The sequence below is a fragment of the Oreochromis aureus genome, linkage group 6, assembly GCF_013358895.1.
Source record: "Oreochromis aureus strain Israel breed Guangdong linkage group 6, ZZ_aureus, whole genome shotgun sequence".
Lineage (NCBI taxonomy): Eukaryota > Metazoa > Chordata > Actinopteri > Cichliformes > Cichlidae > Oreochromis > Oreochromis aureus.
In genome coordinates, this window is record NC_052947.1 from 32,535,572 (window position 1) to 32,548,061 (window position 12,490).

A 12,490-nucleotide genomic window follows, 5' to 3' on the forward strand; every position below is an offset into this window, starting at 1 on the left:
CTGTCAGAAGTGAATAATTCTTAACCTTCTACATGCAGCTAGATTCATTAGTGGAGCTTTCAAACTATTACGCTCAGTCAGCCTGCTCCAGAAAATCTTAAATCTCATCCTTTCTAATCCGAGGAAAATCTATTTTGTACCGGTGTGATTACGCCTGTTAATGCTGTTCTATAGCGACTCCGTGTAGAACTGTTAATAACCTTTAATACTGTCTGATGTACCACTGAGTAGTTTTCATTTTCATTGCGTTTTCACTGTGTAACAATAGTCTAAAGCAGTCTGTAATGTGCATTTACTTGTATGCTTATAGAGCTTTCAGGTACTTCTAGGTTCATGCTGAGTGTGAAATGCTCAGGAAATTGTGAGAAAGAGAACATGTCCAATTTTCTGAAATCTGTGAGTTCTGATTTTATTCATTATTTTTAAAATCACACTTATTCCTAGAAGCTTTCTGAGGGATACCAAGATTTTCCTTGTGGGCAATCTACAGATTCACTCTCAGTGTGTTTTTAAAGTGCACTCAGCACTATGTCGTGCTGACATCTAAAAGACTAATTTAATATTCAGCCCAAAGTTTTGAAGTCAAAAGCTTGTCATCAAACATGTTACTTAAAAGCTTGCATAAAATGTGTAGCCTTTGACCTCTCTGTGTGTTAGAAGAAGAGAAGGCACAAACAAATGTAGTCAGTGGATAGGTTCTTGGTCTCTTTGTGGTGCAATCATCCTTATAAGGACTACAGAGAGCAGAGACATATGATTAGTACAACAGATTTCATTTACTTATTTTTAGAAGGAACTTAAGAGGTTTGTGTTAATTGGAAGCATCATATTTGGTGTGAGGTGTGCATAGTTGGAAGATTCCGCGACTGCGACTGAAACCATCCAGAACAGCACCGATACCCATTTACAGAGCATCACTAACACTGGGGACAATATAAGACAATACCCACTGCGGTCTGTGAACCCTGCTGTCATCTGGAGACAAGTATCTGATGTTGCTCCACAGGTGAATCTGAGGTGAAACCTCAGAGCATGTTTCTTTTCTCAGGTTTAGAGATTGTTAAACTCATATTCAAGTTTTCATCATGAAAAGATATAATTGTTTTGTTGTTTTGTTTCATTGCATGAAAATTACATCTGTAATTTTGTTGTGTTGTGTAATTGAGTGATTTTGAAACTGAACGTTTGTTTTTAGCCGTCTCTGTGGCACATTTATCATAATGAGGACTGCGGTGAGCTGAATGTGGTTCAGCTGCCTTCTAACAGCTGGTCATTGTCAAACAGGCTGCTATAAGGGTGTACCCCTCAGTTTGATTTGACATTTGGCTGTTGATGTTGGACCAACAAAATTACACAAAACTTTTCATCACTCATTTTATGCCCAGAAAAACAGGATAATGTTCTAGACTGAAATAATGACAGCAAAATCTGTTCCAAAGATGAATGTGGAAGTGCAGTTCACTAGTTCCTATTTGTGTGTTGATGCATAATAAATGAATAAACAAGGATCTAAATTAATATCAATGACGAGTAACTTAATGACAACCGTCTTCTACACTGTGCAGAAGGATCATACATGTTGAACTGTGGTGTAAGAAGTACTTTCATCCATTTTAGCATCTAAACAATAGAAACGACCTGCATTTACCATCCTCAATTAAAAATGCTGTATAATATAATATAATATAATATAATATAATATAATATAATATAATATAATATAATATAATATAATATAATATAGTCCCCCCCCCTCCAGACACACACACACACTCTCTGTCTTTCTCTCTCTCTCTGTCTCTCTCCCTCTCTCTCTCTTACTTTATAAATCCTATCAAGGAAACAGCAGAGCTGTGTGGGCAGAAAGTTGAAGAAAAAGCGGCGGAGCTGCTTGCCAGTACATTCTGCTCAGCACCTCAGACAGCGAACAGCGAAGAGAGCTAGAAAACAACTTTCAATCAATACTGGACAAATACTCGGGAATCGGAAAACAGAAGTGACTTTGTTCGGGGGACTGATTATTTCAATCTGATTGCAGAGAGACTCTGACTTTTCCTCTTCTAGACATAGTAAGCCTGTTCTTGTCTTGATCTCTGCATAAATTTTTACTCTGCGCGATTTAAAAATGTTCTCCTCTAAACGCATCAAGCCTTTAAACAAAGGCTCAAGATATTCAACCTCTAGCACACACATTCATTAATGACACATTCATAATCATAGAGCGTGTAGTCAAGAAGATGTGCCGTGCGTAAAAGCGGTGGCACTATTCCCAGCTTGACGCACAACACGCTGGATGACTTGTGAGTGGTTCCAAAGTCAGATCAAAAGAGACGTTAACAGTCAGATCTATTTAAAAAAGAGGCTAAGATAGAGCTGACAAATAACGGCACATCATCATCTGTGACTCAATTGCTTACAGTCTAAATCCTCACACGGCTACACTACTGCGAAGCTACGTGTATGATATGCTTGGATGTGGAATGGAAGCACACCTGCCTCACTGGAGTTCGCTCAGGGCGCACGGTGCGGACGCAAACCTTTAGAATATCGGAGGAGTTTAATGTAGTGATTATTGGTCTTTCTTGTGCACGGACTCTTGATTGAGACAAACTGGACTGTTGCTTTTTAATAGTTCAAAATCACTTTTTATCGCTTTACTTCACATTTTAAAGCGTGGGGGCTGCTCCGGCTTCTGCCTCGAAAGCATGGGAAAAGAAGAAGGAGGAAAGAGTTTCTTCTAAATCACTGGAATCAAGCCACCATATGGACTGTGAACAATGGAGCAACAAGACCAAAACCTCTGGTATCCCTTTTCATCCGAGCTCAACTCCTCTACATCCTCACCTATCCTCTTCTCTTACCCTCGACTTTTCAACATCTCCTCCAACATTTCCGCTCAGAGCGTCCCCTTTCAGGGCAGCAGCACTCTGATGACCGCAGTCATCTCCCTCACAGTCTTCGTGGTGGGTCTGACCGGCAACACTTTGGCGATCTATGTGGTGCTGCGCTATGCCAAAATGAAAACAGTCACCAATATCTACATCCTGAACCTGGCTGTGGCTGATGAGCTATACATCGTCGGGCTCCCCTTCCTTACCACACAGAATGTACTCTCCTATTGGCCCTTTGGCTCTTTCCTGTGTCGAGTGGTCATGACTGCAGACTCCATGAACCAGTTTACGTCTATCTTCTGTCTCACAGTAATGTCCATCGACCGTTACCTGGCTGTGGTTCATCCAATCCGCAGCACCAAGTGGAGACACCCCCGCGTAGCGAAGGTAGTGAGCGCAGCTGTGTGGGCCGTTTCCTTTGTGGTGGTCCTGCCAGTGGTCATCTTCTCTGATGTGCAGGTATACAATTCAGTCCTGTGCCAGTCAAAACTTCAGATAGGACACCGAAGCATGGTAATATGAGCGCTCCTAAAGCGCGAATTTGGCACTGATTTTATGGCCACATTGGTAGTTGTTACAGATTAATATACGTTCCTCTACAATTTTTTAACGAAATATTTTTTTAAAGAAGAAACAACTATAAACGACAGTGTTAACAGTAAAACAAAAACTGTAAACAAATAAGAAAAAGAAATAATAATAGTTACAACAATCCAAGCTAAATGTCACAAGAGTGAAATTTCTGGAATAATTTGAGATTTTGTGAAACATGTTAAAAACACTGAACTTTCAGCACTGTTAATGGTACTTTTTTTTTTTCTCTAAAAAGTGTGTTTGACTTTCACGACTGTGTGTTACAGGAAAAAAAAACATTTTACTTAATATTGTGTTCGACTGTTCTTTTGGAGACTTCTTGGAGTTCTAGCTCACTCCCTGGTATTTCTGTATTTGTGCTAAGCTAAGCTAAAGCATAACGCCCTAATCTTTGAAATATTCAGTCACACAATGCAGTGCGATGCATTTCGCTTAAACATTGGCCTAATTGATGTAGGTTCTCAAATCAAGTGGTTCCCTAGTGCACCATGAGACAAGGCCAAGTGTCCAATCATATTTTTTCAAAACCATATGTTATTATTATGCATTATACAACTATATATATATATATACAGGTATATATATATATATATATATATATATATATATATATATATATATATACACACACACACACACACACACACACACAAACATATACATATATATGTATGTATACTGCACTTCAAGCTGAATGAGTTGTTATATTATCATGTCAATCTTTTCTGTACACTCACTCCACTGAGAGGTAAATAAAATAGCCTCCAATGAGAAGCATTACAGTCTAAGTATGCCCTGAAAGCATGGAGGTCAACAAATAAGAAAACTAATTCCTTTCCAGTATGGTCCAAACCACCACATAATATCTCAAATGTAAGATGTCTTACTGCTTCAGCTGAATTCATGATGTCTACAGCCTACATGTGTCATCTGTCATGAGACGCTGGCTGAGACAATCTTTTCCTCATTCAAAATGATAAATCAATATTAACTGCAGGGAACAAAGAACATTTGTTTATGGTCTGGTAAAGTATCCGATGAGTCAAGACAGTCAAGTCAAATGCTAGTCAAGTGGTACCACCAAACCAAAAGTGTGATGCTAGGTCTAAGTGCTGGAAATGGGCAGTCAAAAGTGCCTTCATTTGACGATACAATGGGAAAAACACAAACACTAACAAAATGCCAGCTGACATGGAAGCTGTTTATTCCACAGACATGAATACAAGTGTAGCTGCAAAGATGCACTTGTGTAAAGTTTGTGAAACAGAAAAGGGTTTCTGCAACAACAATTTAAATGAGCAGACATTTATAAGCTCAAAGACAGGCAAAGCTGAAATGGCTTGGTATGTGCAAAAGAGGGATAGAGGATATATCGGACAAAGGATGTTAAACAGGTAGCTGCCATGCAGGAAGAAAAGAGGAAGACCACAGACAAGATTCATGGATATAGTGAAGGAGGACATGCAGAGGATTGGCGTGACAGAAGAGGATGTGAGAGGGATAGGGTGAAATGTGGGCAGGTGATTTGCTGTAGTGACCCCTAAAGGAGGAGGATGATGAACAAGAAGAAGTAGAAGATGAAGATGATGATTGACATTTAAAATTAAGGGATGTGATGGAAAGCAGTGGATTAACTTCCAGATTTTGTTGTTGACTGTCTGACAGATTCCGATTCAATTCTGAATTTACTTTATTTGTTCAATATTCATTTTTCTTTAGGATACATTTAACTCCTGCAACATGATCTGGCCAGAGCCGAAGGATGTGTGGTCAACAGCCTTCATTCTCTACACTGCCACAGTGGGTTTCTTTGGACCACTGCTCATCATTTGCCTCTGTTACCTTCTTATTGTGATCAAGGTAAAAATTTCATGAAGCTGATTAAAAAGCAAATTTTTAAATCGATATTCTTTTCTCAGTCAACAGAAAGGCACAATTTCCATCCTTGTCATTATAATTCAAATCTTTGTTATTTTGCAGGTGAAGTCCTCTGGGGCACGGGTTGGTTTCTCTAAACGCCGACGCTCAGAGCGCAAAGTGACCCGAATGGTGGTGGTGATTGTGGTGGTGTTTGTGCTCTGCTGGCTGCCGTTCTTCATCATCAATATGGTCAATCTGGTGGTCATCATCCCGGAGTCCAGCGCCACTGCTGGCATCTACTTCTTCGCTGTCATCTTGTCTTATGCCAACTCATGTGCCAACCCGTTTCTCTATGGTTTCCTATCAGACAACTTTAAGCAGAGCTTCAGAAAAGTACGTCGAATTTCTTCTCACCATAGCAGTGCTGTTAAAGCCCGCTAATTAGCATCTTACATCTTGTTTATCTCATCCCAACTCATTGTGTTTGTTAACTGTTGAACTATAGTGAGCAGTGATTTTTTGAAGGCAAAATCAATTTCTACAAACTGCATCAGTTTGAAACACTGCACCATCGCCACTGTATAAGAATAGGAGTAGAATCATAGCTCAGGGCTCTATCTATTGCAGCTTCATTTTACTTTAAATTATGTTTTCATATCATTTTTCTTCTACCAATCACAGCAGGTACCCATTCAACACTGCTCAAAACTGTGGTTACTAAAACATGTCCACACTTTTTTAAAGAAAAAAGATATTTGCCTTTAATTTAAATGTCATTAAATTCATAAGAAATGTTTCTCTCACAATTTGTGAAAAACAATCATTTAAAAATCATTAATTTTTAATAAAATAGTTTTTTCAGCAACCATCAGTCTGGAGCAAAGCTGGCATGCAATGCGGTAACCAGTTCAGATGTCCTGATAAATATCTAGTACGTGATTTCTTTCATAAACAAAGATGTTTCTGAGTGTACATTTTTCTTCTGGCAGCCAGCCTCCATTCAAAACCAGTCGTTTACATTTTTAGGTCATAACTACTGAAAAGCTGTGAAATATCAAATAAATTAGAGTTCAGCAATAAATAAATCTACAATCTGTTTTTTTGTTATTTTTTGGATGCTGTCGTATTGCCAATAAATTTCCCAAAGCTGATCCAAGTGCAGACAAGAACATGCCAGAGTGATGACAGGAGAAAAAAAATCTCTAACTAAATTAAAAGACCAACTCCAAAAACACCAACCAGCGATACATAGAAATCCCTGGGAACTAAAGGGAGACAAAACAACAACTTGAAAAAGTGTGGAGCAAAATAGGCTGAATTTATGCACGCTGAAGAGAGTGACGATAACACAGAGGTGAACTTTATCAAGATCGAAACAATACTGAGTGTGTGAAGAGGAACAAAAGAGCTAACCTTCAAAATTAAAAAGGAAGTAATTCAAAAATGTCAAGAAAACTAAAGAAGGAGCGAAGAATAAACTCAAACAGCTGGGTGAACACAGACACACAAAAGAAAAGAAAAAGCAGAAAACGAGCAACTTGACAGACACATGCCTGTCAGCTGGGATTATTATACACCCGTCCTCTAAAACCTTAAAGAAACTGAAGAATATACATGACTAATTTCGCATAACTAGAATGATTTTGATAGTTAAGACTATCAGTCAAAATAAAAACATTATTAATAAAAATATTGCTTTAAATTAGAAACAAAAATAAGAAAATAATTTGGTTTAATTTCAGTGTTTTCACTTTGTTTTCATTCCTTTGGGTTTGGAAAAGGAGAAAGGCTTAGCTTGACACTCCCTACTGAGTGTCTGTCCATGGAGTTGGTATGGACACCTTTATACTGTATGCACAGGGTTGACTGTCCTGCTTTTTTGCCTCTCTGTTTCCTAACAGTTGCTGCCACTGAGGAAATGTTGTTGTTGTTTTTCACTATTACCTTGCTTTTTGCAATTCTCTTTCTCACTGCATCGGAAGCCTTGGATACAAATTATGTGACCATGTTCCTTAAAATGTTTTGTTGCAGGATTAGTTCAACTCTGTTTCCCACAGGTATTAAACAGTTAAGCAGTCAGGCCAAACTCAGTACTACTTTTTTTTAACACAGAAAAATCTCTGTATTTTGGTTCACTTTTTGGTTTATTTATGAGAGCTCTTACCATCCAGTGCTGCTATCTAGGATTGTTTTACCCCCATGGTTGAGACTCATCTTTAGGAGTATTATTGTTCTGGTTATAGACTGTAACATTTTTACTCAAGTGTATTACAATCCTTTTTTTCTGAAAAAACAAACCTGGATCCAGAATACTGTTATTTTCTAGTCCATACACCTTCAACAGTTGTGCTGTGTTGCAGAGAAGACTAATGTGTACCAATCCTCTAAAGATAATAACAGCACTAATATTGTCATGACCCTTCAGGTGCTGTGTGTGAGGACCATGAGGTGTGTTGCCAATGGTGTAGATGATGGTGACCCCAGTGCCCCGCGCACTGAGAAAACCACAGCACAAGACTGCATCCTGCTGTCCCCGCGTAACCAGGTCTATCACGATCCCCAGAGCAGCCAGGTAACCTGTGTGTGTGCTCATGTGGAGCTGAGGTGATAGTATTTACTGCATTATGGGAATTAAAGAGATTTGGAAAAATACAAAAGAACAGAGATTTAAATCGATTTAGTGCAGCACTAGATCAAAAGAAAGGCATGTGTTATTTTTGTTTCACTAATATCATAAGAACAGTGGAGATGTGTTTGGCTATAACCAGATCCCTCTAATTAGACATAGAGAAATACAGATAAATACGCAAAAAAACTACAACTCTCTGCATCATAAGTGCGTCACTCTGTACTAATCAACAGGCAGGTGTGTGTGTGAGAGCAGCTAATTGAAGAAGGTTTGTGAATTAATGCTGCTGCAGAGGCAAGTGCCAGGGAAAGCGATTAGGTTTAGAGGAGGGAAAGAGGGAAGAAAAAAAGCTCTGACTCAGTCTGTGCAGTGTGGCGCTTCATGGTGTCCATTTAGATAACTAGTACAAGAGCAGTGAGGTGCATTAGATGACAGATTGGCTCTGATGAGGCTCTTCCAGTGCTTAATCAGCTTTTCAAGGTTATATAACCCCAAATTTCTCCATAAGTCACAGAAATTACGGATGTGCTTTGTGCAGGTCCCTTTGATCCAAAAGAGGAGAAAACATGAGACTAATAGGTATGAAAGGAAACACAGAGACAAAATAAAGGGAGACGTGGAAAAGAAAACTTTAGAAAGAAAAGTAAACGGTTAAAACTGGAAAACAAAAGAAAGAATGCTATTTAAACCATACCAAGGACCAAATACATAACACAGTCCCTCTGACTGAAAGGTGGTGTTTATAGATTTTTATGCCTCATACAGATGATGATGATGATGATGATGAAAACAGCAGATCTAGTGTGTCATATGAATCAATGATGACAACTGTGAAAAAACAAATCGCTTACAGTTTCAGTCTTTAAGCCTTTTTTGTGGCTCATAATGGGCCTCTGCACACATGAGCACAATCGGTCTGTGTTGCAGAAAAAGTCTATATATTTTCATGATTTTGGCCATTTTAGAAACCCACTGATCTTTTTTTATTGCAGTCTTGGAGATATTTCATTTGGTTGAGTAAATAAAACCCCACTTACAAAAAGCAAAAGATCAAACATCCACTCAATGGCCAAACCATCTTTGTTGAGTGCATTCATGTCATGCCTCTTTTTTTGTAATTTCTCTATTGTCTTCCCCTTTTTCATGCTCCCATCTTCGTCTTTCTTTTGTTCTTCTTCTCTCTGAAGATCTCACCTCACCCGCCGGGCTCACCAACGACTCACACTGCAGCAGACCTGCACCGCTCCACCCCTACATGTAAGTTTCAGTCCACTTACCCAGGAACCGGACCGGCCACTACCACAGCAGCCTCGATGCTAAACTCTGTCGTAACTGCAGCTGAACCTCCCACAGTCACTGCCCTGACCACCAGCTCCTCCTCTGGTTAATTAGTGCCACATGAACAGTAGCAGAAAACTCACAGATGAACTGAGAAGGAAAAACATATTTTAAGACTGCAGAGGAGGAAGCCGAAGTTGGATCAAGTGATCAAAGTGGCAAAATCGATGCTTTTCTGCCTTTTTGTCAACTATTATATTACTACCACACACACTCATTCTACATCCATTATAGCACATTGGTGAAAAAAAAAACTTTCTTTTGTTTACCAAGACCAATTTTGTTCTTTTCAGCCGCCTGACATAAGTGCCTTTCCAGCTATAATCAACACAGCTCCTAAAAAACATTTACACCTTACTCCTTTCATTTTATGTTGGTCATGTAACACTGAAGAATGTATTTACCTATCAGAACCAAAAAAGCCTCTTAGGACTTATTTCATTTGGTGGATGTGATTTCCTGCAGGTAGCAAATATGAGGGGTTTATTTGGGCATTATAGGGTCCTCTCTACAACAGCTTTAATCAAACAGTGCAGTAATTCATCAAATTTTCTCATTTCCAACTGCTGCTCATTTCACTTTCTTACTTAAGTGGATAAATTGTGATGATTGAATCCGACGTCTGTATTTGCGTTGCGTAAAAGTCTTTTGTGATTTCATTTGCGTACCGTTGATAAGTTTAAAAGAAAAAGGAAACAAAATGAAAAACGGCTTGCTTGTCTTTTAAATAAGTAAATGTGATGCTTTGGCAGCTCTATGCTTTTCTGTAAACATGCAGCCCCCCTTAAAGCTAAAACGCCTGACATTTTTGGACATATGCTTCTTGCATTTGTTTTTGTGTTCATGTGATGTGTGTTCACAGTAAAGATAAACTTTATTTCCATTGCGCCTTTGGTGAGCTGGCGATACAAGGTGTTTTGCACCTTGTATCGCACCTTGTAACTGACCAAAAAGAAAAATAGAAAATACACAAGAGAAAAAGAGAAAAACAGCAATATTATTCACAAGAAAGGGCCACATTTAAACATTAAAAAAAGACCTTTTAACACATTATGCAAATATCAGTCTGTACAAGTGGGTTTTTAAAAGCTTGTGGATTTGACACAGCTGATCTGATAGTAAGGAGAAAGTATAAAAGTCTGTTCCACATTTGTTTTAAGCCCTTTTAATAGGAACTGATTCTCTGATCTGAGGAATCTGGGCACAGAATAAGAGGTTAGCATGTAAACAGAGCCATTCCATGCAACAGTCTGTTCATTAGTGCCTGTTTTACTTTGCTCTATCCAGTGTATGTATTTATTTTTGTCTTTGCAAGAGCTGCGATGTAGCAGCATATGTTGTTACCAGGGCTATTGGGTGTAAAATAAATGCTAGAGTATATCAGATGAGACAGGAGACACTGTGTCTTTGGCCTTTGCAATTGCAACACCACCTACATTTCATTCTAAAACATCCTGCATTGTTCTAGGGAGTGAGATGGAGTGAGATTCAATTGTTAGGTACAATTTAAAAACTTAAAGCAAACTTTAAAGAACAAGTTTGAGCACAGCTTCTCTTTTAGTGGTAGTATGTCTAAAGTATTGATGTATTATTATGTATGTATTGTTTATACATTTTCTTGTTGAGAATATTCATTAATACAATTGCATACTGTAATACAATAAAATAACTCACAGTAATGGGATCAGTTTACTGTAGTAGACAATCTCACTGATGGATTGTGGGTGTTTTCCAGTCACTTTTTCATTATGTACAAAGAAAGAAAATTCATATTAGTGGCACAAAGAGTGTGAGTGTAATGGAGTGGAGGCAATGAATAATGTAAACTAATAGAAGCAATGGAATAACAAAAAAAACCAAGGCTGATTAAAGAGGCTTTTACATGCAAATACAGCAAATGTGATGTATATTTCAACTGATATTTATAGCTGTTCAGATGTGTCATTGCTATGTGTTTTTGGGCTTCTTTTGAATAAAAGATTGTGATTAAAAACAGAGACAGAGTGTCTGTTGTTGATACTCAGACACAGTAATTACACTCAGTTTTATTTATAAAGCACTTGTTCACAACAGGAGGCAGCATAGTAGTGCGGTGATTAGCACTGTTGCCTCACAGCAAGACGGTCCTGGGTTAGAAACCACCATCTGTGTGGAGTTTGCATGTTCTCCCCATGTTTGCATGGGTTCCCCCTGTGTACCCTGTCATGCAGTTACTGGGTTTAAGTTAACTGGTGATTTTAAATTGCCCATAGGTGTGAATGTGAGTGTGAATGGTTGTTTGTCTCTCCGTATTAGCCCCGCTACAGATTGGGAACCTGTCCAGGGTATAACCTACCTCCTGTTCTATCTTACCTGGGACAGGCTCAAGTCCCCCTGTGACCCTGAAGTGGATAAGCTGCATAAGTGGAGCAGAATGTATGGATGGATAGTTCACAACACCAGTTGTTTCAAGCCACTTATAAGGACAAGACTCCACAATATTACCTTAATGAGCAGATGATCCTTTGTAAGCAAAGACATGGTGTACAGTGATAGTTGGGAAGAAGAACTTAAAGAACCAGACTTGTAGGTTTGCCACTTGCCATTAGGGTAACAAGAAGACAGAAAAGAGGAGCATAGGAAGACTCTGACAACTTTAAACCTATTAGTTTATGGACATTATGGAGAAAAATCTGTACTTTTAAGCAGGCTATGAGATGAACCCCATTAACTAGAGTCTTTATAATCTTGGAGATTAACAGTTATCTAAAGCTATGGTCAGATTTTAACACCCTTCATGCCACACCTGAAAAACTGCCACAAGATCTGTATTTCCATACTCTGCACAGGTGATACATTGCATAAGTATGATGATAATATAACCTCATGTTTAGATAATGAAGAAATGGTACAAATGATATCCTTGCACTGAACAAGCTCAGCTTGTATGTGCACATGTAAGTGTCTTCTTTCCCTGAAAGGTCTGTGGAGACAGCCCATCTAATGACCACAGACTGAATGTCAGGTTCAATCTCCTTCACTACTTACAGTAATGCCTCTGACTCAGTACCACAGCCAAATGTACACTCTCTTTATGGCATAATTTTTTTAATTAAACATTATTCTAGTCCCCAAGGACATCACAGGCACGACTGGTTGTGTGCATTTTGACAGCAGGCCATAGCTGTTTTTCTTTTTA

The 12,490-nt window shown here is 38.6% G+C and overlaps 1 protein-coding gene across 1 annotated transcript; it reads left to right on the forward strand.

The window, feature by feature from the left end:
* Positions 1–2,755: 2,755 nt before the first annotated feature.
* On the forward strand, positions 2,756–11,254 carry LOC116331647 (somatostatin-like receptor F_48D10.1). The gene is made up of 5 exons (XM_031754403.2): positions 2,756–3,350; positions 5,205–5,345; positions 5,466–5,738; positions 7,771–7,917; positions 9,162–11,254. Exons 1-5 carry the CDS (start codon positions 2,778–2,780, stop codon positions 9,360–9,362), a joined length of 1,335 nt encoding a protein of 444 aa, XP_031610263.1. The 5' UTR covers positions 2,756–2,777; the 3' UTR covers positions 9,363–11,254.
* Positions 11,255–12,490: the final 1,236 nt, after the last annotated feature.

What these genes read in the sequence shown, in the direction of transcription:
- LOC116331647 (XM_031754403.2), top strand. Translation starts at nt 2,778, where the DNA reads ATGGAGCAACAAGACCAAAACCTCTGGTATCCCTTTTCATCCGAGCTC. An exon ending in TCATCTTCTCTGATGTGCAG is followed by an intron (nt 3,351 to 5,204) that starts GTATACAATTCA and finishes ATTTTTCTTTAG; the next exon opens with GATACATTTAACTCCTGCAA. An exon ending in TTAAGCAGAGCTTCAGAAAA is followed by an intron (nt 5,739 to 7,770) that starts GTACGTCGAATT and finishes ATGACCCTTCAG; the next exon opens with GTGCTGTGTGTGAGGACCAT.